This window comes from Hetaerina americana, unplaced genomic scaffold, assembly GCF_022747635.1.
Source record: "Hetaerina americana unplaced genomic scaffold, ioHetAmer1.1.p SCAF_6, whole genome shotgun sequence".
Classification (NCBI taxonomy): Eukaryota; Metazoa; Arthropoda; class Insecta; order Odonata; family Calopterygidae; genus Hetaerina; species Hetaerina americana.
The window spans coordinates 16,588,906-16,616,530 of record NW_027287205.1 but is presented as its reverse complement, the minus strand read 5'-3'; the positions used below and the strand labels follow the sequence as shown (position 1 = coordinate 16,616,530).

The 27,625-nt window shown below is 35.3% G+C and overlaps 1 protein-coding gene across 5 annotated transcripts in view; it reads left to right on the top strand.

Moving 5' to 3' along the window:
- LOC139695407 (uncharacterized) overlaps positions 1–27,625 on the top strand; it is a 108,635-nt gene that overhangs the window by 62,985 nt on the left and 18,025 nt on the right. For 2 of the 5 annotated variants that reach the window (XM_071594145.1, XM_071594143.1), the window contains exons 11-16: positions 4,544–4,588; positions 9,054–9,129; positions 10,190–10,411; positions 21,121–21,283; positions 23,363–23,470; positions 26,715–26,867. In XM_071594145.1, the coding sequence (XP_071450246.1) occupies positions 4,544–4,588; positions 9,054–9,129; positions 10,190–10,411; positions 21,121–21,283; positions 23,363–23,470; positions 26,715–26,867 (767 nt within the window). Of the gene's footprint in view, positions 1–4,543; positions 4,589–9,053; positions 9,130–10,189; positions 10,412–21,120; positions 21,284–23,362; positions 23,471–26,714; positions 26,870–27,625 lie in introns of all 5 variants that reach the window. The other 3 variants (XM_071594144.1, XM_071594147.1, XM_071594146.1) reach the window with 3 other exon arrangements.

Sequence of the window (27,625 nt, the reverse complement as noted above, 5' to 3'; positions counted from 1 at the left end):
TTTTCAATTTAGGTTAATTGCTGAGATGAATAATGTCAATTGTTTCAGTTATTTTGGCCTTAAAACTTACAATTTTTCAAGATAATATAAATGGTAAAGTCAAGTACTAGGAAAAATAAATTTGGATGCATATATCTTTTGGCCTTATGCGAGCTCTGAATTGATCCATTAAAGACATTTAAGAACTGACTGAAAATAACGGTGACAGTTTGATGAAATTGTCTTCTCTTGTAATGGTGTCATATTTTTTCTCTCAATGATACCTTGAAGCAAATTTGAAAGTGATTTTTACCTAAGCTCTACATAAAAATTACCTACTGTACTACTTTATTTATCTTCTACTACCTTGATCAAAAATTTCCCGGAATTTATTCAGAAAATTAAAAATACAAGTTTATTCATCTAAATCTATATTGTCCCCTTCAAAGTAATCCCCATCGACTGCAACACACTTATGCCAGCGCTTGATCCAATCCTCGAAACATTTTTTATATTCGGTTTTCGGTATGTCCATCAGTGCTTCCTGCGATTTTTCCATTACTTCCTCTCGGCTGCTAAAACGCGTTCCCCGTAATGGTTTTTTAACTCGATTGAACAGAAAGAAGTCACAGGGAGCCAAATCAGGTGAATTCGGTGGCTGTTGGATGGTATTTGTTGCATTTTTCGTCAAAAAATTACGAATAATGATAGCACTGTGCGACGGTGCGGTATCATGGTGCAAAATCCACGAGTTTTCTGCCCACATTTCTGGTCTCTTTCGGCGAATTGCTTCACGCAAACGTCTCATAACGCCCAAATAATACTCTTTGTTTACTGTCTGGCCTTCTGGCAAAAATTCATGATGCACTACACCGTTGTAATCCATGAAAACCGTCAGCATTGCCTTCTTTTTTGACTGAAAACGACGTGGTTTTTTTGGTCTCGGCTCATTTGGTGAACGCCATTCACTTGCCTGATGTCTGGATTGCGTGTCGTACTCATAAACCCACGTCTCGTCTCCAGTAATGATCCTTTTGATGAATGTGGGATCGGATTCAGCCTCGCAAATCATGTCTTTTGCGACGTCAACACGGTCTCTTTTTTGCATGAAATTGAGGTCTTTTGGCACCAACTGCTGCTACACGACGGAAACCCAAATCATTAACCACAATGTCTTGGGCGGATCCATAGGCAATGTTCAAGTCCTCCGCTATTTCTCTGATGGTTAATTTGCGGTTATTGACCAACATTTCTTTTACTTTATCAATTTTTTCACCGACTTTCGATGTCGATGGTCTGCCACTGCGTTCATCATCTTCGATTGACTCACGACCACTTCTGAACCGCTCGTGCCACTGGTAAACGACCGTTTTTTTTAGAGAATCGTTGCCGAAACACTTTTCCAACATTTCCAACGTCCGTGCGCCACTAAATCCGTTTTTTACGCAAAATTTAATACAAGTTCGTTGTTGCAAATTTAAATCCATTTCTGCAATTGTAAAAAATCGCCAACACACACAGAGATAGATGTACTCTTGGCTACGTAACTTTTGCAAATGTCAAGTTATGACACTAAGATTTAAAGGGAATATCAACAACAGATGTACCAATTTAACAAAAAAAACAGAACTCAAATCGGAACGATGGGAGCGCCACACGGTGGTTATTCCGGGAACTTTTTGATCAAGGTAGTATATTCTGATTGATATAATACCTATAATAGAACTTCCAAAATTAATAGGAGGTATGCACAAAATGGCATATGATTCCCATCAGAATATTAATGCTTGGTCTCTTTTATGTCAAGTAAGTGGTCTGTGAGTCAATGAGCATTTTGGGTTGCAATCTTTCTTTCCCATCCAAGCTGCTCAGAGTTCTTGTTAAAAAAATTGCATTTGAATACTATTCTTAATTGACTTTGAAATTTAGTAATAAGTTTTTATATTATTCATTAATTTATTATGTAGAGTAAATAATTTATGGAATTTGAAATATATAAGATTGTAAAAGTATAGCATAATGTGAAATCATTGTGTTTATAGTATCAATAGAATAATGTTGCATGTTTCAAATGCATACTCCTACATGTAGGTATGTAGATACTGAAAGTGGAACCTCGTGCAATGAGCACAGTGCATTTTCCAGTCTTTTTCATAAAGCAAAAACACTCGTTTAGTGAAACAATTCTATGCATTTAAATTAATGTAAAATACAAAAATGTGTTCCATGCTGAAAAAAAATAATTTGGTATGGAATTAAATACACACAATCAAGTTACCCATTTGCTTCCCTTAAATACTACTTCAGCAGTTGATGCTCTTGACATTTTATAAATGAGGTCAGTGAAAGTGATTTTCACTGACCTCATCACACCTTCTCACAAATGATGTTCTCGTTAATAGTGTCACATTCCAATTGCTTTCTGTTTATCCATTTGAGAAGCAGCCTTTGAACATTTTTGAGAATACATAATCATTGTGTAAATATTCTTGTCACTCTCTTTGAAGAATCCATCTTCTCAATCTGTCCTTGTTGTTAAAGAGAATGAAAATTTTTGATGTTGACCAATTGTATGTGCGTACTAAATCAGCCATGCTCTCACACCTTGTTACCACTTTTCAATGATTTCACTTTTAATTTATACTGTTATTTTATTATATTATGGTGGTCTCCTTGTGGATTTTTCATCAGAGACATTTTTAAAACTATGCACAAAATATTATTAAACTTTTCACTAATAATGTCTGAATATTATTAAATTGGAAAAATATGTGATCTTTATGGACGCTAATGCTAGCAGAATGAGTGCTAAACACAAGCTGAAGTAGCAGGTGCATAATTATTCTGTGAATTCCCCTCTCCTTGTCACTCATTATGCAAAAAGTCACTTGTTTAGCGAGTCAGTTTTGGCAACATAATTTTACTCATTATGCAAGGTGCTTGTCAAGTGAGGTTCCACTGCATATATTATTGTAAAAGGATGTATAAGGGTAATATGTTGTGTATACTGCTGCTTTGGCTGCATACATACTTCACCAATTGCCCAGCAATGGCATTATATGCTACTCTCATTATAATGAGTGATACTTTTCCATAAAATAACTTTGTGGAAAAACACTATTCATGGCATTATTCAAAGCTCCCCAAAAGTTGAATTTGTTGAAGCAATCGACTTACTTATCTCCTCAACATTGACCTTTAATTCAGAGATATATGTCATAATATTAGGCTAATGGATTTGGATCTTTGGTTTAATTAAAAGAAGTACTTTCAGCATTGAACAGATCAAGTCCGACACTACTGCCTGCATTTTGAGAGTAAATCACATTTGCCTTCTAGGCTGATGGTCATTTGTTGACCCACCCAGGAATGGCTCAATAAGAGCGGCATTAGTGGGCGTTCCATTGTCACAATCATGTGTGATGGGTTTAGTGTCTATGTAGGCTTTGGCGTAGACGGAGAGTGGATGGAGAGAAGGATTGCGTGGAATGGAGTTGGATGGGTGGGTGAATAAGTTGATCAGGTTTGCATAACACCAGGGGATTGCAGCCAAATTCTGAGCACATTCCTGGAAAAAATATGTGTTCAGTATTAATCACAATTAAATGTTAGCATTCAGTTTTTGAAGAAGTAGAAAGGCTAAGTTAAAAATCACCGTTGAGAGATCAGTTACGCCTCTTGGAGCGGGAGATTTGGGGAGTGCATGACAAGGAGGAGATTGGGCATAGTCATGAGAAGAATTGAATTCAGTAAATAATCATTTATTAAATGGTAATTGATAATTGGGATCCTAAATAAAGACTAATAGAAAACACTTTTGAAAACATTGATATAAAGCATAGGTGGTGCATGGCTCCAAAACTTGGCCGTTGAGAACCGAGGATGAGACGCCTGGAGAGGCTTTAGAGATATGGAGAAAATGTAGAGAAAGTAGACTAGATGAAAAGGAATACTTATCAATGAATTGCTAGGCATGGGAATAGCAGTGATGATAAGTTTATTGGGAGAAATTCAAAGAAGGTAGAGAAATGGATCGAGGAGGATGACTGTGGAGGAGTGGTATGCTGACAAGGATATGAGTGATGAATGTTCAGAAGGGAGAATTTAATGAATGAGCAAATGGTGGGAGAAAGATGAGAGAAGGTATGGAGGGTGACAAAAGCAAGTATGGAAAACTGAAGAAGCTTAGAGTGTAGAATATGATAATGCAAACAAGAGAAAGTGCCAGTGAGTAAGTCACACACTTTGCTGATTTAGTAGTGGCGAACTATCCAACATTCTAGTGAGTTGACTAATTGTCATAGTAAATAGATGAATGTTAAACTTCTTATTAGTTCAGACCAAAGGTTGTCCAAATTTTAATAATTTATTTTTCTCAGAGGAACCAAATATTGTCCTAAAATCAGTTTGCTGTGTAGCTAATGGTGAAGTGTGTATGCATAGTTTTGTACTTCCTGCTGTTTGTCATTAGGGAGTAAGTGAGGGATTTGAAAAATCCCTTTAATTACCTTTCACCGCTGTGTGTGTTCTCTTACTGTGACTTCCACTTCCTTGCTGCTCACAGGTGGAACAGACAGAGACTGGATGCTGGCAAGAGGTCCCTGAACAGGTATCACATGCAATTGTTCTTTATGTAGCTTTATGTATGTGGGGAATTTTTTTTACACACGTTGTATGATAATTATAAAAATGAAGATACTCGTCACACGTAAAAGTGATTACTTAGCTTACCTTCTTCAGATTCAATATTATTAAAAACCATGTTGTTCAACAGAACTGAATGGTGAAAGTTGGTTTGTATCATATGAATTAAATGTGGCTTTTGATTATGAGTGCTGTAAAAATTGTAAGCCTTGTATGATACTTCTTGTCACTTCATAACGTAGGGCCTACTTTTGGTTCGGAAATTAAGTTTTAGACTCTACTAACAAAGTGAAAGAATTTACTATATGTTGTGTGTAAATGTTCTTTAGCATTTCGGTGGAGGACGAAAGGAAAAGTATAAATATTGGAGTTAAGTGTATGGAGAAATGTGTGGAGTAAAATGTAAATTTCCAGTAATTATTGGGAAATAATCAAATAACATATCATCAAGGGTTATACTTCCTGTATTTTCTCATTGCAGAGTTCCTCTTTGAAATTAAGTCAATTTTTAAAGAAAAAAACGTTTTTCCTGCTCTAAAAATCTATTTCATATTCTTACCTACAGGTATGTGAATGTTAACACAAATATGGCCGCTTCCAATGAATATCCTCTTTAATCTGTTGCCTTCACCTGTTGCATAGGACTACTACTGAAAGCTTCAATATAATAATCCAGATCGTTAACTGGCTGAAGCTTCTATTGGCTCTGACATTGACTATAGTGACTCCAACTGAAGTAATAGTAAATATGGGTCACTGTGGTAGTGTATAATCAGCCAGTTAGTTACCTCCTAGTCTCACTTAACAGTGGCCCAAGTCTATGTGATAGGTGCAGAGTAGATTGCCCATTGTCTGACATCCTGACTTTGTCATCTGATGGGTTGATCGTCCATTAGTCCAAGCAAGCCTAATTGCCTTATGCAATTCCTCTCCTTATGTCCCTACTACTCTGACTCTGTTGGTCCAAAATAGATGTAATCTGCTTTGTCTCAAGGACTTTGGTTTCAAATGGAAGCATTGTTATGGAGGGAAAAAGGCAAGTATTAGTGGTAGTATAATCCGTTGTTATAATCTTGTAAGATTGTTTCTAGGTACCTCAAATTATGATTTCCCTAAAATGATGTTATCCCATGGGGTATACTCTTTTCCTTTGCTCCCTATGAAAATTTGAATGGTGGTTTTGTTGTAGAGATATGCTTAATTTTATATTAATATTAACTCACTACTTCATTTTAGTTTATATTATAGGTTCTCTTAGTAGGTTTCTCAAGTCTTCATCATGAATGAAATTTAGTAAAGCCTTGTCTCAATGTAATTATCACTGTTTTTTTCCTTTACATTGTAAAATGGGAAATTGCAGGAAGAGAAAAAAATTGAAGTAGGGAATGATATTCAATGTTGAGCACATTTTCTTTATCAGAATTATGGACCACAAAGTTAGAAACATCAGTTTTTAGTTTGTGATTCATTCCTTAAAAATGTGTTTCAGATGTCTTGAGATTTCTATTTCATTTATTAAATGTTGAAGTGAATGTGTGCGCTATTATTAACTGGTCAATAAAAGATTAATTGGAAAGTACCTAGGAATCAAAGTTGATGTTGAAGTTAACTCTATATCCATTGTAATTAGGTAATCTTAGGACAGGCAGTAGTAAGTGCTGTCAATGCGAGCTATGTCATTGATGAATGTGGATATAAATATATCTATAAATACATAAGGACAGTAGAAAATGAACCCTATTTTAATCCAACTTTGTCATTCTGATTGCATTAACTTTTCAAGGCATGTTAATTATTTTTTGATGTTTATTTAATCTTTGCAATAAACTGAATTTAAACCACATTTATGAATATTTTGAAGTGACGTTTTTTCAAATTTTCTCAAAGCATGCTTCCCATTGAACTTTTTCCATTTTTCTTTTGCTGAGATATATGTGAAATGAACACACCTGTCAACTGACATGCATGCCATTTTAAAGGTCGTCCTGAGTGTTTTCTAGGTTTGGGGTTGCTGTTAATTCTATTATAATATGGAATCTGACGTGACTGCAAAAATTCAAAAGGTTTCATTTGGGTTGCTGTAATCTTACTGACTGGAATAAAATATTCACCTCCCACTCCTTTCACAATAAAGGAAATGGTTTTCCTGTGAGCAGTCCATTTAAACTTGTGCTAAATGGAACACTAAGTTTTATATTAATTTGATCGAAGAGTTGACATAAAGACAGTTGTATTCACATCATGGATCATAGTGAAGTAGTGAATGATATGTTCTTCTTCTCATGTGCAAATGTACACATGCCATTGATGTTTTAATTGTGCTTATGTGAACCATTTATCTACATTTAAATGCAAACCACTGCAGTTATACTGTGGTACATATGGAGAGGATGTAATTTTGCTTGATCTATTTAATTTTTTATTGATGCCATCACTATCCTGGGCTGTCAATCTGTGGATTGGTTTGCAGTGACTCTTCAAAAATGAACTTTATCAATTAGCCAATCTCTCATCATCCAACAACCTTGCTCTGAAATTTTCCATTATCTGCTCCTCATAGTTCATTATCAAACCTTGGTAAATCCACCGCTTAATATTTCCTTCTGTAAAGATCTTCAGTAAGCTATTATGCTACCAGATATAACAGTTAGTTTCTCTCTTCTTCTTTTTGTGAGGGTCCTCCATAATCTTCTCTCTTCACCCACTTTTTGAAGTACCTACTTTTTCATTTGATATTCTCATTTTGAACTCATCATTTTACAGGACCACTTGTCCATAACTTTTCAACTTTGTTAACTCTTCTCTGCCGATCCTATTGTCCATGTCTCATGGCCACAAAAGAGTGAACTCCATATGTAATTCCTTATTAGTAATTGTCATGGGTTGATTCTACTGATATTTATTATTTTATTTTGGCATACTATATTTCAAATCCCTATTCTGTTCACTTTATCCTTCATGCCTCTTCCATCACTAGTGTTTGTCATCCCTAGATTCCCATGAGAGCGTAGAGAGCACAATTTTATTTTTCCTCTTTCTCTCAGCCTCTTATCCCATGATGCCTTTGGGGTTGGAGTTCCCATCTTTGATTGGCTCCCTCTCTACTCTTGCCCCTGTATCTCCTCCTCAAATGCCTATTGTCCACGTCCCACCCATCCATCTTGACTCAGTCTTCTTTTTTCCTCTTCCGTACAATTTCTCTACTCTTTTCCAGCATATTTTTTGCCAAATTTCAAAGAAACTGCAGAAGATACCACAACAGTAACTTTTATCGGAGTCATCCGCTAATTTAAATTTCAATGCAACAATTTCAGATTGATGCATTGATATTATTTGCCCTTCCACTCAACTTGTCCAAACTGTCTTAGCCTTCTCTCCTGAACCTTTTTCAAGAATAGACCCCACCATGACTGCTCCTGTGATCTGATCATTCCATTCTTGCCTGTCCTGGTAGCACCTTTGCACATTCACCTCAACATCCTCAGCAACATCCATTTCCTGGGTTTCATTAAACTAGCCATTTCTCTGCATCACAGGTCTCGCCTGATATCTTTCCTTTCATCTTAACATTCACCTTTCTGTTGCACTGCATTTCATTCTTGGCCATTTCCTCTGTCTCCAGCCATCCATTGCTCCACATCTCAATCCAGTCCAACTCTTTGGCTAATGGTAGCTTTTCTTCATCAGGTTTAACTTGGATGCTCTCCTCATTTTTTATGTCATTACCCCATTTTAGCTGTGATAATCCTCATCACACCCCTTTCACCACTTGAATCAATTCTTAAAATTTTCTGATATAAATTAATCATGCCCAATTATCCCAAATTTTTGTTGTACACTCATAGTTTTCACAATGATAGAATCAATCAAGGAACAATGCTGTTTTTGATGGGATCTTAATTTGTCATATGCAGTCACCTAGACTCACAATAATCACCCCTTCAGACTCAAAAAGCAGTGCAGTCATTTTGAGTTAGCTGATGAAATTACGATATTTGGACATTTTTTCAAACATCTTAATTACAATTTACAACGCATCTCTCAGCATTGCCCCCAAACATCCATTTTAGAGACAACTTCTCAAAGTGAATTGTAATGATGCATCCTGGAACCTAAATTTAAATGAAGTGACAACTAATGGAAATATAAATTTCACACCATTCATAGTCCAATTCCACGGAACCAAATCATGTCACATGTAATGACACATGGAAATAGGATTTTCTCAAAATTCAAGGACTCAACGGTGACTATTCATAGTTTTCCACTTCCTTTTAGTGGTCCTTTTTGTAGGTGATGTGTTATACCAAATATTTTTCGCTCTGATTATGTACATGCCTAAATATTTTGTGAACTTAATTTAATATTCATCATACTTGATGTGTTGCACTAGTGGAAACAATATCTTCTCCCCATGTTGTCGATTCCAGCAGCCAGGGACAAGGGAGGCGGGAGCGGTGGGCATGGACGTCGATGGACAAACTGTCAGCTCACAGAGCTCCGATGGTGAGTGTGTGCAAATCTTACAAGTCAATTAAAATGCACACTTAGGTCTATATGTTAAAACAATGTGCTTACCTACAATCAAATTTATTAGAGAACATAACTAGTTTTGATGAATTGGCTATCATGTGGTGAGGGTATTATGAGAACAGGATAGAAGTATACATCTTTGATTGATGTAAGGTTGGGGCTGGATTGTATTATTTATTTCTGGTGTAGGTGAATATATTTCATTTTGAAAAGAAAGAATCAAATAAGACATCCTGGAAAAGTTTGAAGATCTCAAATGCATGCATAAAGTTTAGCAGAGTTTCATATGTAATTAATGAGGCTAGTTTTATCACCAAAGATTGCGGTGAGCACATGCCTATTTTCAAAACCAAATTAATTTAAGGATTTTATGTACCTTACTGCCAGATTTAAAAAAGAACTAGGGAAAAATCTATTGTAATGGGTTTGAAAAGTTGAATAGATTACTTAATAAGGTCAGAGTAGTAACTGATGTCAGTTTTATAAGGGATGACAAACGGTGGCCACAGACCTACTCATTATGCGGTATAAATGGCTTTTTTTAGCCTGGACTTTTTGGACTAGGGATTGATTTTTTAATGAATTTTGTTATGTTGTATGCCTTATACTGCACTCCATTTTATCTTCAAATTACCTTTACTTTAGTATTATATTTTATTAAATTAGAATGAATATAAAAAATAATGTTAACCTAATAATGTCTCTAAATTTCACTACTTTCAAATTCCATGAGGAGTGGGGTGATCTATATGATGAACATTGGACAACCTCATGTTCAGTCTTCCAGTCTCAATAGTGTAGTAATAATTGTTGAAGTAATTGAAATACTACTCTAATACATGATTGCCAATTTTTGGTTTAGTTTCAATAACAGCATGAGTAACAGAAGTGAGAAATAAGTTTAATGACAAACTGTTATATTCAATGGCCGATTAAATTTGGGTATGATTGAAGTAAGTTGCCTAGCATTAGCTTATTCTCCCTTGAGATCTCATTGACTTTGTTTGATTTAATTTGTAACTGTGTTGCTTAGAGCGTGGGAGGAGTCGTCGGAAGAGGAGGGACTTCTTTGGCACGATAAAACGTCGTCTTGGGCGCTCCAGGACACGCTCCAAGTCGATGGATCCAGGGGACCGAGGCGAATCACTGGGCTCTGGCAGAGGCGGTGCTGTGGATCCTATGGGGGTGTTACCACCTGGTGCAGCGAGGTCCATCTCAGCTGACAGGGCGAGGGACGTTTCAGCACACTCAGCAGGTGCCAAGTAGACACACCTCATTCCCTTTTGTCCAATGTTAAGAGTTCTCTATGTCAAGAAAATTGACCCAGCTCATTGCCACAGAACACTAAGCTGTGACAGATGTAGAAATAGATAGACACTATGGTCAAATAATAATAGGATGAAGAGGTTCCACCCTTCCACTGAGTTCATTTTCTTGACATTATAGTATATGTACCTTTAATTCATGCTTAATGCATTCCTCTTCATATATCAGCATCAGGATAAATAATTAATCTTTGTAGCCCTCAGACAATTGAAGAAATGTGAGATTTGATGGAAGTAGAGACACAATCAAAACATTTTTGATAGTTAACCCTGAGTTTTCTCAGATAATTCTGTCACAGCATCACTAGTATGTTTAGTATAAAAAGCAGCTAGTAAAAAGTGTAATAATTGTCAATGTTCCATCCACTTCAAAACTACACCATGATAGACGAGTTATTATGCTATTTTCAAATCAAACAAATTTATATTACTCAGAAGAATGCATCAATGAATGTCAAGAAATATATTGTATCATGAGCTTCATAATGTTGCTTCCTCTAGTAAAACTTGAGTTAATGTAAAAAAACAGAAACATTGGTATATGGGATCGTAGATTTGGTACCTTTTCAATTTTAGGAACTGGACATGCATCAGGTCAAATGCCAAGTTAGCATTGTCAAAATTTAATGGTAATTACCAAGAGTCGTACAAATAGAGTTAGACCAAGAAAAATTCAAAGATTAATATAGGTGGAAAGATATGGTATTTATTCCTCTGGTATTTATTCAACCTGAAATAAATAAAAAGTAAAGAGGGACACAAGGAGGCTGTAGCAGCCCCTTGGGAGGAAACCTAATAAGACCAAGCTTACCCTTGTGGTGGAGGCCAGGAGAGAGTACACACTCAAACAAGTCTGACAATCTTGTAAAAACTTGAACATACTCGTGCTAAGTAAGAACAGCAGGCACATTGCATTGCTTATACCCTTGACACCATTACTTTTTGTGAATGATACATTAAAAAATAAGAGTCTGATCATTTTTCCTTTCAGAATATTCACTCCTATTAACTAATTTCTCTTACACTGCCCAATGTTTGCCATATTCTTTAACCTCTTTCTCAGTTCTTATTATGTTTCACTTATTTACTCTTCTCTTTCCTAGACTTCTGATATTCCTTGTTTTAATAGTAAAAAGCAAAATAAAGTAAGCAATGTAATTACTTCAAAATTGGGGAAAAAATTTAGTACTGTAAATGAATTAATTAAAATAAATAATATTCCACATTGCAAATGGAAATTAGTATTGCATATGGTGCATTTATGCATTAAGTGTGCATTTAAATACTAATTACTTAAATTTCATTATTTTTTGTGAAAAGAAGGTAAGTGAATACATTCATTTACGAATTTTTTTAAAAGGACACAAAATATGGAAAATTCACTGCACATTTAAGTTCTGTCAATTGTAATTTGAGGTAAATAGTCACCATGATTACAGTTATTTTGATCATCTTCCTTTTCAAGCATATATTTGTTTCACAGAATAAGTGATAAATTGAAAAATCAATAACAACTGACTAGAAATTACAAAGTTTTGTATAATTCTTAGGGATTTCTGTGCATCGAAACAGCATCATTTCATTTAGATTCTTTGGCTAAAAGAGAAGTAATAAATTCAATAATTTCATCTTTCTTAGACTACCTTGAGAATTAAACTTGAAATAACTTAAGAATAAAGGCATTTGGATAGTCTAAAAATATTTAAAATATACCAACCAAAATTTTATAGGCATAATATTACAGCATTTGCTCTCTGTTTTCATTTTTTGCATGTCAACATGATACCATTTCATAAATATTATCTATTGATGTGTTTTGGATATAGTTGATAGTTATAGTTATTCTACAGTGCCAAATATATGATTATTATGGAGTCGACATTTACATTTTTCCTGGATGCCTTATTTTCCATTTCTTTTTTCAAATCCCAAAATTGTTGCATCGATGATCAATAGGTCGTTTGCTCCCATAACACTAGAGAAGCCACAGTGTGCACTCAATTATATTTGCCTAATTTTGGGCAGATTCTGACTCTGTTCCTATCTTTTGTAGTGAATTTTAATTTCAGGTGTGTTAAAGTAGTTATGAAGTTTAGTGGTATATTCTGTGAAGGAGGCAGATAGTTAGATATAAATTTGACTAGTTGGTTACTGTGTTGATACTGCTAACCAGCTGTTTTTTGAGGCAACCTAATCTGTTGGCATGACCACTCAAATGCAAAGTGCAGACTCTTTATTTCCGTCTTTTACTATTATTAAATTACCAATAAGAAATGAGAATGGCATGATTGTTGTCAGCAAAGGGAGAGCACTACTGCTTGAAGTGGTAACAAGGAGACGATTTCCCACAGATGTATTAACAGGATCCATTGAATCAAAGATAATATTGGACATTTTAATCCTCAGAGTAGGAGGAGGAATATCATTGTTCTTTTGGGCTACTGCAAAGGGAAAACAACTATTTCAAAAATATGCCGGCAATGTCACTGTGCAGTGAGTTGCCGTGGAGTAAGTATGACTGTGGAGTTTGTGGGCTATTCATATTTCCCCACCTCCTTTTTATGATCTCTCAATGCTGAAGTGTGACAGTGTTTGCTTTATTTTTGAAATGTGAATTTCTTGATAAGAGAGCACAATTTTAAAATACATTGGAAATTTCTTCACAAATATTTTTCTACAATGCTTTCATTTGCCATGAATTCATTCGGTGTGGCCCATATTTACTTCAGTCATGAATTGCTCGTAACCAGTGAATAATGATTCAACATTGTGGTGAAATAGATAAGCTACTAATTTCTCCTTTAGTAGAATAATGTGAAGCATTGTCCATATTTCTTGCATAGCATTTGACTTTTTTCTGATTCTATTTGTCACTTATCTGGTATGTATTTATTCCATAATGAGCAATGGTTTATATGATTTATTTTTATTCTATGGGTAATATACATTTAACTAAGAAATTGATGCTTCTATTCTTTAAAAGGCTGGAATATATTATTGATTGAATTTTATTCATAATGTCTGTAATATGTTTGTTGTTGCTGTTTAGTGCATGTCTATTAATTTAGTAAATAATTAAGTGATATTTTCTTCTTGCATCTCTTCCTGAATTAATGGCATTTGGATTGGTAAGTGTAGAAAGCATTTAGGTACTATCATTCTTCCTAGTAAATTAGCTAGCATAATTACCTCTTACCTAATTCTCATTATTTGTATTGCTTCCATATTCAAATCATTCATTGACAGTATGATGTAAGTTGGTAGAATGTGATTGTAACTGTAAAGTAAACTATTAGAATGAATGCCCTATGTTGTAATCTTTAGGAGGGTGGGGTAGTTCAAGAATATGCAAAAGGAAAAGGGATGGGGGAACATTCAATCTAAGATAACAATCAAATTCACTCTTCCACTCAAGTTTGTGGAGAGCAAAGAGCTCTTATACCAGTGACCTTTGAATCCTATTTGTCTATGTTGTACTCTTTAGGAGGGTGGGGTAGTTCAAGAATATGCAAACGGAAAAGGGATGGGGGAACATTCAATCTAAGATAACAATCAAATTCACTCTTCCACTCAAGTTTGTGGAAAGCAAAGAGCTCTTATACCAGTGACCTTTGAATCCTATTTGTTTTTTTCTCTTCGTTATTTCTCTTCATAAATCCTGATTTTGCGTTTGTGTGTGTGTGATTGCTACTCATGAGGGACACTGTGCTCCAAGCAACCCTAAGTGGCTGACTGTGTACAACTCTTTATATTTTATTGTTTTTCTCCTTCACTCTTTTTTATTTAAGTTTGATTTATAGGCTACTGCCATTGCCACTATTACTGAGTTCGTCATCAAAAAACCTGATTGCGTGTGTGTATGTGTGTGATTGTGACTCACGAAAGTCACCAGTTTGCTCCACACTATTTCAAGTGGGACAGTGTATTGCAAAACTCTAAAGAAACAGCCATGGGCATTCATCCCAATCATTAATGGTATGATATTATAATTTTTTTTAATTAACATTTTCAGCCGAGGAGGAATTTATAACAGTGTTATCATACAAAACATTTATTGTTTTAGATCAATGAAAATAATTTCTGTTGCAGTTTAAATCCAGGAATTTGATTGACATGCAATTGCTCACTTGACTTTATGCAATGTTCTATTTTCATTTGGGTTATCTGTTAAAAATTCTCTCATGTCCAAAAAGAAGTATTTGGGGTTTTCCTTATGGTTATTGACAATCAGATGTGCATGATTCACTTACTTGTGCCCCATAGTGATGCTACAGGCTGGAAATTCTATGGTTTACCGATAGAAATTCTGCTTGGAAGGTTTGTTTTGGAGATAACGTGCATTGAGGACCGGTCAGTCAGTATCCATGTGTTACCTCAGCAGCTCTAGGATCTTCCCTCCCTCTACCCCTCTTTGTCAGTCTTCATCAGGCCAGATTGTGTCTGAAAATCTATGTAAAACGAAGTCTCCTCTTGTTTTCAAAGTCTTCGCCAAACTTCTTTTGTCTCTCATCCTTTTAGACCCTTTTCATTAGCAGTTATATGTGTCAACTTGATCTTCACCTTAATCCTCCATATTTCAATCAAAATCTGATTCTCCTAGTCTTCTCCTTTCCACTGTTGTTGTCATTTACCTCATGTCCACAAAGCAGGCATCTTCCTCAGATGCCTGCTTTTTCTTTAATTGTTTCCTTGTTGGAGGAAGCCAGCCATTAGTAGATTTACTTAATACTTTTTCACATGGGCCAACCTGTATTTGTCTTCAGATTGCTTCCACCATTGTAGTGGATGTATATCAATTCTTCTTGATTCATTAAACTTGCTTGCTGGTTAACATTAATCTCTTTCACCTCATTCACTCTCCTATGCCATCCCATTTCTCTTATTACTTCAAATATTGTTTTATCTGCTTCTGCTTCCATCCTCTCATGGAGAAAAATATGTCTGCCCTTGTGAAATGCTTATTTGGTCCTTTTATCACCATTGGTTTTCTGCTGTTGCTTGCCCTTTTCACACTCTTTTTCTGTGATGTCTCTCCATTTTTGTCGTACTTCATCTTACTGATTCTGTTCTCTTTCAAATTGCCAGCCATCAGCATATATTTTCCTCTCTGACTCTAGGACCAGCTCCTACAAATTTCCTGTCCCTAAATTGTTTCTAATACATAATTCTTCTTTTTTCCTCATGGTAGTACCTAATGACAACATTTTTAGTCCCATTTTTTCCATTTAATTTCCCTACATCTACTGGTCTACAACCATTCCCAGCTTGGGAAACATCTGTTCATAATTTGTATGCCTATCAAATGTAGATTTTGATTTGTTTCTGACAACTATTACTATATATTGCATGGGATGCCTGCTTACTGCAAATCTCTTTTACCCTATGCTATTTCCTTCTTTGGCATTTCTTTACTTCCTACCTTCCTTTCATGCTTACTCTCTTTTCCTCCCTGTACCTGCCGAACATCTCATATATATCACTCATATCCCAGACAGTATCACACTCTACCTATCTCATTGTAATCTCCTCTCCATCCGTATTTCCTGCCTCCTTCAAATTTCTCCCCACACCATTATTCTTCTCCTATGTGTATGTATGTGAAACATGGAAAAACGTGAAAAAATTTGTCCTATGTCTTCCCCTCCCTGCTTCAAATCATTACCTCCATTCTTCTCAATGCCTTCTCCTCAAAATTTTCTTATCTATAATTAAAATGCTCATTTCTACTTAAAGTAATAGCCACAATTATGATGTCATGGCATTTGCAGAAGCATTTGGGGAATACAGCCTTGAATGCATTTACCTAAGGGTGGTTTAAAGCATGTTAATTTTTGCAAATTCTGTTAATTTCATTTCCATGTTGTTTATTATGATTAAAAATACATACACTGTACCACATAAATCTTCTATCTTTCTATCATAGCTTCATCATTTATTTAGAGTTTATCTCGTAAAATAATACCATACTGCATAAAGCAAATTGTATATGTTTATAAAATTCCTTGCTCCTATAACTGAAGAATATGTCATCTTTAAGTAATAATCTTGCTGAAATTGGAGGAGTAGGTATCTTTGGAGGATCCTTTTGGTTTCTAAGTGACTGTGTCTTTATTTGCCTTAGTTTGATACGGACAGTAGACAGATGTCTACCTTCTCAGAGGCAGACAATTCATTAATAATCATTAAATGAACAAATGCATTTCATAATTGTAATATTTTCACCAATATTTCCTTAGCAGTAGGCATGTCTTAATTGTCTCTAGGTGATATTGTTGTAGATAAAAGTTTTTTGTCATACTTATGGTGTTATTTTCATATGGTCAACATTTTATCATGAAACTATGATAATGCATCATGGTAAGAAAAATGTTATAATAGTGCCGAACTTTGTATTATCAATGTTCATAATATCATTGACTCTTCTCTTCCTGCATTGTTTTTGTCCTAGATAGTCTGAATTTAAATTATCGCCTCAATGCAAAGTATTTGAATGATACATTTTTTTATACGCACCCAGAGCATTTAAATGTATACCACCCAAAAGTACAGTAATTCAAAACTAGAAAATTTAAGGTGCCACCCTCTACATTGGTACAAATTATGAAGAAGCATAACCCTGATAAATGAAGGAAGAAATAAGTTCTAACAAAAACATAGGGTTTGTACTGAGTTGCAAAATATGTATTCCTTTCAACACTTGGTCAAATTAGTGAAAATATTTGGTCTCGGCAGTCAATTACTGATGACTACATCTACGTTTTTGTCCCATCCAATGAAATGTAAAATTTACAAATATCTGGACAGACTTGTGTCTTGGGTAGTGACTATTTAAGGATTGTAAAACCAGAGTTACTATAAAAACAGAATCAATTGTTTGGTAATGGTTTTGTTAGAGATCGGATTACATTTCACTTCAGTGGAACCACTGAAAGAGGTGAAATAAGTTTTAAAGTGAAAGATTAACTGGAACAAAAGTATAATGTAAGTCTGGAGGAATAAAGAGGAATCATTCCAGATTAGGTTCTCCCACCTGATAGTTTCATTCTTGATTTTCCTTTACCATTCTGATTTTAATGCATCCATGTCCCTTTCTCTCTACCAAAACTTTTATGAATGAATCACTTTATCTTCGAGGGCTGCTCAATGAAGACTGTCGATAAGCTTTTACTCTTTATGTTTTATTACCCAAATATTTAATTTCATGTTATATTGTTACCTTGTGTAATGTGTAATTGGTTAACTTTCATTGAATTGACCCGGGCCGGGCATTGTTTCAGGAGCAGCAATTGTAAGTGGAAAAAATTAAGTTTTCCTTTGGAAAAAATGTAGGCAACATGTGATTTTGCATTGAAATTTTACTTTTGCCTGAACAAACCATCACCCAAGGCTTATGTCATGCTACAGAAGGCTTATGGAGAGTGTGTTCTTCCGTATAACACAGATTTAAGATGGTTTAATGCTTAAAGAGGAGATGCAACACATTTTAAAGGAAGGTAGACCCACAGCTCCAGCCACTGCTCTTAAGGAAGTAAACATTAACAACGTAGCCGCCATTGTGAGAAATGATCATCAAATAACATCTAGAGCACTATTAGAAATAATGAAAATTTCATTTCAATACACCTACCCATACATTGGGAACAGAAAAATTACACAGGAGACGTGTGTGGTGGGTTCCAAGACTGCTCATATAGCAGAATAAATGCTTGTTCAGATGCAGGTTTGTTTGCAGTTGATGCTATAGGAAGATGGGGAGTTTCTTTTGAAGGTTATCACCGCAGATGAACCTTGGCTACATCATTTTGACCCTTAGAGCAAACAATGAAGCACCTCTTGGTCAAAATCTCCGGCAACACCAATACAGAACGTAGCCAAAGTGGTGACTGTCATATCAATTTTGGATATTCAGGGAATGGTATATCAGCATATCATACCAGTGCATGCAAATGAATGGCAGTTACTACATGTAGGGATGTACTTAAAATTCTCCAAGGTTATATCAATCACAAAATAAATTTCTATGCGACAGGCTCTGTGCTTCATCATGCTAATGCACCACGGCACAGTGGGTGGTGTCCTTTATATTTCTAAGTGTGTAAGGATACGTATTTTTGGTGGCTACTTGTTTTTATTCCTTTTGCCAAATATGGTCAACAATTTAGCAGCATTTTAACCATTGGCATAATCAATGTTTTATTCCGTTCAATTTTTGACTGAAGGCATTAGGGGGAATGGGAATGTAAAAGTAGTGATTCAAGAAGCAGACGATTTATTTCCTTTGGGGAGGGCGACATTTAGAAAATGAATGTATTGCATGGTCAGTTGCATAGAGAGAGTTTCAAGTAGATGTTGCATAGTTGGGTGCAATTTTGTAGATGCATGGTTAGATCTAAGAAAAGTAAGTCGTCAAATTTTTCTATTTACTATTTACTATAATTTTAATTTATAGTAGGTGGATGGAATTTAAATAGCTTGTGTTTATCAATCTTTATATTCCATTCCATGCAGAATACAATGTCAACATTATAGTGCCAGGAAGCAATATTTTGTTGGTAGTGGATTTTTCATGGAACAGTTTAGATTCACAGATATCCATGAAGCTTTGTGATATGTTTGAGGATGGTGCATAGTGAGCCCTTCAGGTTGTCTTTAGCATTTGTTGATAAAAAGTTATTAAATTTGGAAAGTAAAAAGTGCCAACAATACATGGATGTCACTAATCACAGTCAGTAGAATTTCATTTTAAATAAAATAATGTGCGTAAGATGAAGAGCATCTTTAGTAGAAACATTTATGAGTAGATTTTTTTTTAATCCAAGGGTACTGTTTGGAAATAATCACCAGCACACCTATGATAGATAGCATCATAGGGTAATAGAGATGTGAAAACCTTAATGTATGTACATGATGGTATTTTACTAGTACAGGAAATACATTTTACCCATTTTACTGGAAGTTTTTCAGAAAAGCTGATGTATTTTGTATCCAAATTAAGGTAATAATCAGAAGAGAAGGGCAACTCTGACTTTTACCCACGTACAATAGAAAGAAATACTAGCAAAGAAAGATTTTCCATGATATGGTTTTTGTCTTTTCATCTTAAGTAATTAACTAAAGAAACCCCAGTTTTTAATGGCAATAATATTAAGGTATTCACAATGACTTCCAAGTCAGCAAGATAATGAAAGGCGTAATTCATAGAAGAGTTAATTCTCTATAAATTATAACTGTATGATTCTAGATTTGGGATTAAATAAAGCAAGCATTAGCTAAATGCTTCATTGGGATTTTGCAAGCACCATGGATGTGGTATTGTAGGCTTCATATTTTGCTGTTAATGAAGGCATTATTAATATTATTTATAGTGTTGCGTAGAATAGGACACTTTCATACTTTGGAGACATTTGAGTTACCAAATGAACGAGTCACCTGGTTCATGAAAACTATTATTCTACTTTTAATTAGAAGTTTTGGTGGGAACTAAATGGGCTCACTGAAGATATTGGAAGAGCAATGGTACCAACAATAGGCATCTTACATATTATAACAGTAACAGATGACTTGCCTGTCATGAAAATAGGAACCCTAGCTTAGCTGTTTTTGCAATAGAAATCTAACCCAACTCAGCCATGGAAAAAATAATCGCGCACTTTTCTTAACAATATTTTCTATGGGATGGATGTCCTTCAAGTTTACTTCTATTATTGGAAACATATATTTACTGAGAAGTAAGTGACCCTAGAGTTATGAATTTATTGGTAATAGCTTATGAGTATGGTTTTATATCATAAACCATCTTCGAGCATATTTCAATATTATGCACATAATATCCACATAGTTTAAAGGCAATGAATGTAGGTGATTTCTGCATATTTAATAAGATATGGGTTATTATGGACACCTCCTGGATTCAAGCCCTTTGTGTGGGCTAAAAAGAATAAGAATTAAGGGTTATAATTTCGGATTAAATATCTTCAAACCAGATCTATGTGCTGTCCCGCCACTGATGAAATTCAACACCACTCCACACTAACTTATTCTGCTGTGTTGCAACACCCAAGTCAATGAAAATGAGTCATGCAGGGAAAAGTCCATAAACTTCAATTTATATATTGGTTGAGAGCATCTGCCCGGCAAGTGGAAAGATCCGGAGTTCAAGTTCTGGTCTAGGGAATATTTTTACACTCGTGATTTTCCTGATTCCGCCTTCCCCACCTTTAAAGTGTTTGTCCTTTATATATGTTCCTATCCTTTTTCCTTATATCTATTTCTATGTGAATGAGTATTTGTTCGCCGTTTGGCAGGATTTCATGTTTGAATGTGTGCGTGTATATTATATATATATATATATATATATATATATATATAAAATTTTTAAATGCCTTGCTTGGATTATTAATAAATCTCCTTATCATTTTTCTGTCCTTCATATTCCATTTAGATTAATAATGTTCATCCAAATTTGGGAAGGTGGTGGTGCTGTTATTTGTATGTTTGATGGGTGGTTGCAATGGTACCACCAGTGCTGTGCTCCCTCCTCTGCATCTTCTTCCTCTTCTCTTATTATCATCGGAACTTCTTGTACAGCCCTAGGTTGTTCATGACCTCCAGCTCATTTCCTCTTGTTTTATGTTGGCAGGGGGGTACTTGAATGTTCCAGGGGTGGGAGGAAGGGGCATAGATGGTAACTCAACCCGTTCCAGCCTGAGTGAGGCATCTGGAATCAGTGGAGCATCAACAAGGACTTATGTCAATGAAGCATCAACCCTGGTCCTTGAAACCGTTGAAAATGGCATCAAAAGGTGAGCAGTGTCCACATCAGTGGGTATCACTAACTGCTGATATTATTTAGACATGATAGTAACTAAATAAGTTCACTGTTGTACATTCTCTAAATCATCAGAAAGGGCAAGATTATGGAGGTTATTAATATGGTATTATTTAAGGAATTTAAGCATTTTGTTTCAAGGTGCTTTCTTTTGTGCCTGTTTTTGAAATTAGTATTAGTAGCAGTAGACTATCACTCAAAGGCAGATTTCTGATTGGCACTTCAGAGGCATAAAGTATTTCAATGCTTCTAACCCATGCCCAGCATTACACCAAACTACTAAAGGGTGTCCACATTGCTGAGAACAATTCTTCAGCCCCAATTACTGTCTACCATGTGCATGTGGAGTATGTTGGTTCTCTCTTCCTTCTCCCTTTGCTTGCAGCCTTAGCATTCTGCTTTCTACATGGATATATGTACACATATGACCCACATCCTTTTCAACATCTTGTGATATAATCTCTTTCAGCATCCACTCTTCCTGTCTTCATTGAATTTCACCCACAGCCGTGTTTTGTATTCCCTTCCTCCATGCCTTCATTTTTTTTCTTATATCTGCCCATTTAATTTTCTCCATTTTTTGTCACACCTACAATATCTCGGGAACTTTAATTCTTGTTCATACGTCCATATTAGCAACCAAATTTGGGAATCGCTTAACATAATAACTACTCCTTTTCACTTATATTTTTTTAGCATCTTTGGCCTTGTCATTAACTCTTTCCTCTCTAAGATCAACAGGCTAGGCTGTCATGTGGTGGGCATTACAAATATTAGAAAGAACTATCTGATTACACCAATATTTTTTATTTAACTTCCCAGTTTCAAGATAGCATTTTCTCATAAAGGCACCAATTTTTTTTTAAACCCAGATGTGTTATTAAAAGATTTAAAAAAAATTTTAATTTACCTAACTTCCTTCCTCTGTTTAAATGCTTCTTTGCTCAGTTCAAATCTTCTCTAAATGCCCTGAAAACTTTATGCCAAATTTCAAGTAAATTGGTTGTCCATGGGCTTGGTCATCCCCTTGCTGGACTGCATGGCCACCCTCAGATGCAGTGCTGTAAATCAAGTCATCAAGTCTGTCAGGGTATGGTAGATCCTCTTGGGGGCTTACTGCCTTAGACCACCTTAGGGACAACTAGGCTGGTGGTGGAGGTCTTGTGCCCTGCACAAATCAGGCTGGGGCTGGTTCTTCCTCTTGGGCCCCTAAGGGTTGATCAGGACCCCTTTGTCCTGACTCCCCTGTGGTGCACACAAATGGAAATCACCACTGTCGTGTGATCAACCCCAAATGCACCTTCGAAGCCCCCGTAATAGCAGCCTTGAAAAGTAGTCGAAAACATAATCTGCCCAATTATGTATGCAAGTTTGCCATGGGGTTATATTTGCTATATCCCTAATACATCTTTTTGCATTATAAAAACTCTAATGAAGCAAAGTAATGCTCCCCAGAAAATAATTCCGTAGCTCATATGTGACTAAAAGCAGCCATAGTAAACCATTTTTAGTATATTTAAATCTATCAACAATGCTCGTAAGAGTTCATAGAATAAATCCACTGTTTGCCAAATGGAACATTGGCCATTGGTATGGATCCCCCAGTTATAGGGGGAAATGTATGAATGGAATCAAAGGTAATTCATGGCACCAAATTCAGGGTGACACTGGTACCTGTACATTGTACTAGGTATAGCAAAATGACCATCATGTTACCCTAATAGTATTACATATTCCATTTTGATTTTGCAAGGGATCACTCTAATTTGGGATCTCGGCATCCTTATGAGTTGATGGGGCAGGAGAGTTGTTCTTCCAAAGGCTGCCTGCCTAGGAGTTTCATTCCATATTTCTCTCAACATATGTATCATGGAGAACCTGATAACTAAAAACAACAATAAAATAATAATTAATAATACATTGTGGTGTGCCATGTAATTGTTTGAATCTTATGAATAATTCCTCAAATGTCAATTAAAATATTCTTTGTAAGGTGCTTTAACTCCAAAAGGCATATTTTAATCTACCTTTTCCTGAATTTTGTTCCTCTCAGGCATTATTTGGTGCCAATCACCATGGCAACGAAAACTAAATGGAAGAAGAAAGGTGTGAAACTGCATATATACAACGACCACACATTTGTAGCCAAGCACCTGTCTGGGTGAGTACTCTTATCATTGAACACCTCTCTAGAAGAAAGATGGAATTTGATAACTTAGATACCTATTCTTGATTACAATAATAATAATAATTTTTATTTGTCCAGAGACCATCATACAAAAAAAATGTACATAGTATAGGACACGTCAATATATACAATAATACACAATGTAAATACATATGCCTATTCTAAGTTTCATGTTCCATGAAATTCCTAATAGAATAGAACAAATTCCTTTGAAGAAAAGCTCTCAATTTTCTTTTAAATAGATAAATGTTTGTGCTGGATTTCAGGTCCTCGTTTAGCTTATTAAACATAAGGAGACCCATAGATTTAGGGCCTAGTGCGGTGGTTCTAGTTCTTACGTAAGTTCGGTGCAGATCATTTTTAGACCTGGTCCCATAGTGGTGAATACCACAATTTGTGTCATACATTGAAAGGTTTACAAAGGTGTACACCAGTAATACATAGATATAAATACATGGCAAAGGTAGAATGTTCAATTTATGGAATAATGGACGACAAGGAGCATTATGCTCTGCTTTGACAATTAGCCGTACGGCTCGCTTTTGAATTTTAAATATTGTGTCTGCAAGCGGAGAAGAACCCCAGAAAAGGATACTATATACTATACAGGAGTAGATATTTGCATAATATATTGACATGAGGACATCCATTGTTACGGTAAACCTGATGCTTCTAATAAGGAAGCAAATGGTATTAATTTTTTTGCCCAGGTGACATATATGCTCCCACCAGGACAACCGCCCGTCTAGAACTATTCCTAGGAATTTTGCATGGGGCGCTTGGGGAATTAGTTTTCCACTTGATTCAATTGCAAAAGTGGCCATGTTTTTGTTTTTATTAGCAAAGTAAAGTAGTTGGGACTTTTCCACATTTAAATTCAGCTGATTCCTGCTACACCATGAGTTCAGATGTTGAACGGTTTGTTTAGCATTGTTTGTTAAACTTTGGACTGTAGAGGCAGTGAGTATGATACTGGTATCATCTGCAAATAGGAGTGGATCATCCCTTTCGTTGGTTCTTATATTCTCAGGTAAGTCATTAATGTAGAGGAGAAACAGGATAGGACCCAGAACTGAACCCTGTGGGACACCTTGGCATACAACTTTACCCGGATAGATGAATTTTTTTCCATCATTGAGCAATACCACGTGCTGCTGACGGCCCTGAAGATATGAGACTAACCAGTCATGTGCATTGCCCCTAATGCCATATTTATGCATTTTTTGCAATAGTAAATTGTGATTTACTGAGCCAAATGCGTCAGAAAAATCAAAGAACATTCCTACAGATTCTAACTTGCAATCAAGAGCTGTCAATATATTATCAATTGCCTGATAAGTAGCAGATTTGGTGGACCTATTCTGCCGAAAACCATGCTGAAATTTTGACAGAATCTTCTCAGATTCAACATATGGGATGAGGCGATTGAGAAACACTTTCTCAAATATTTTGCTAAACTGATTTAGGAGAGATATTGGGCGATAAGAATTCATTTCGTGGGGGCTACTTTTCTTTTTATAGAGCGGGATAACTTTTGCAACTTTCAAAGGAGGTGGGAATATTCCTTGCAGCAGGGATTCATTTATAATATGTAATAGAGGTGTCCTGATCAGATGAAATGAGCGTTTAAGAACTGGGCTGGGAATCTCATCCAATCCTGAACTAAATTTATTTCGTAGATTCTGAAAAATATTTTTCAATTCTATGTCTGTGCAGGGGTAAAGAAATAAGGATTTGCAAGAGCTGGTAAAGCTTGGCTCCAATGGGTGAGCTGGATTTAGGGGGGCACTTGTTTTGGAGAAAAATTCATTGAAACTATTTGCTAGGATGCTGTAGTTGGAGATAGGATGGCCTTTGGGGTCATTGATATTGAGTTTGACTCTTTGTTTTCCTGCTCCCTTGGCTTCATTAATTATTTCCCATATGGCCTTAGTCTTATTTTCTGCCTGATCAAGTCTATAGTTGTTACACGACTTTTTAGCATCATTAAGCATTTTGCGGTATAATTTTTTCAAGATTTTAAATTGAACTACAGTTTCAGAACTTCAGTGAACTTCAGTTTTTTAAATTGAACTACGGTTTTACAATATATGCTCACATCTAAACACATCTGCTAATCTAATGGAACTTAGGCCTAAATTTATAGATCTAATGCGGGCCAAAAAAATAAAACTTTACCTAAAAATTCAAGATACAAAAATACCATGTAGATGTTTTGGAAAATGTATCTATATTAAGATATCATTACTTTGGTTAGATATAATTTAATTTACTCTTTGAAGGTTTCTGTGCAATTCAGCCTAAATTGATTAAGAGTGATTTAATGTTAATTTTCATTGTAATTTCAGAGAACTATTTTTTCTGCTCATAGCTCATATGTCAAAGAAATAATTATGCTAGAATATTTATGTGGCACTGTAAGGTACTATTGAAAAGGTATAAAATATTTATTTTTGGTAAAGCATGTGATTTTTGCAGTAACTTTTGTATCTGGGATGGTTAATTTAATACAAGCTGATAATTTAATTTCATAACTATCATAATTGTGAGTATTAGTTGTCTGCAAATATATTTTATTAGAAAATCTAATTTTTTAAGAAATTAATTAATTTAGTCCTATCTAAGTATTTTGTATTTGGAATATATGAATGCATTTGAAATGGGAAATCTTTGTCCTTCAACCAAAATGTATCACTCTTTTTATTTTATTATTTACTTTTTTAGTTCTTAAAGTGTTGGGATAAGCTCTATTTTGTTCCATAATTTTTTTAATTTATCAAGAGCAGTGTTAAAATTATTCATCTTTGAATTATCATATTGCATTATGATGCTCATATTGATGGTATTTTTTTTAGTGATTTATTGAAATATATTACCGTATTTTCCCATCGATAACGCACACCTTATGTATAATGTGCATCTAGAACTTAGTAGTTATCATCAATTTTGTATAGATACCTATATTTGGTCAAATAAATTAATTTTGTTTCGAAGAATTGATGAACTCATAAACTACTCTTTAACAGGGTTGTAAGATTCAAGGAATGGAATATTAGTGCCTTGACATGAAAATGGCCGCCCACTCAGGAGAACTAGAAAGGAACCTATTGATATTTAATATCAGGCAAATCATTGTATCTAATATTATGGGAAATGATTGACACAAGTAATAATAACAGTGATCCTGTGTCATGAGTCTTTTGTGTTTCTGTTGCAGTGGGACGGCCTGCCAGGTGTGTACCAAGTCGGTGGCTAGGCGAATAGGGAAGCAAGGCTACGAGTGCCGTGACTGCAACCTTAAGTGCCACAAACACTGCCATGTCAAAGCGGACAATAACTGCCCCCTGTCGACAATACACAACATAGAATTGTAAGTATAATTACTTTTGCATGATTAAGGGTCTGTTTGTCATGGGACTATGGAACAAAATAGACATTTTAGAAGGTGTAAGAACATGCTACAGGAATTTATTCACCATTCACTCTACTTCAAGCATACAGCAAGAGAGAAGTGATATGATGCATCAATGACATCAATCAGTTACTAGATTATGAATCAAAAATGAGTTAATAAAAAAATATATCAATACATCCCCTCAATCTAGGTACTCCTGTATTACAAGAATTTATGCATTTATCTCAGTTTTACCAAAAAAATTTCACAACTTAGGAGACAATTTAACTCCTTTACAAATTTCTTATTTTTGGGGTAATATGGGGGCTTATTGAGCCAATCTGCAAATAAATGCTCGGTTGGAAGATCTCAAGTTCAGTTTTCTTAGCTTCCACTGCATCTTTCTGAAAATGATATTATGCATCAACATGTTTCACTCACTACGAGACATTCTGTTGTTCGAAATATTTTGGGTAGATTGGCTATTATCATTGGCACCTTGGAGTGATCCCATATATTCAGCAGCAGTGCTTGAAGTCATGAAAAAATTTTGCTTTTTACCTTCTCAAGATACAACATTATTTCCCAATTGAAAGCATATTCTGTATAATACGTCATATCATCGCAGTCATATCTCTATTATAAATATCACAATATTCTAATTGCACATTGGCAGTGCTCCTCTTAATGAGAGATATTATACTGAGACAATACATTGGTGACATGAGTAATGT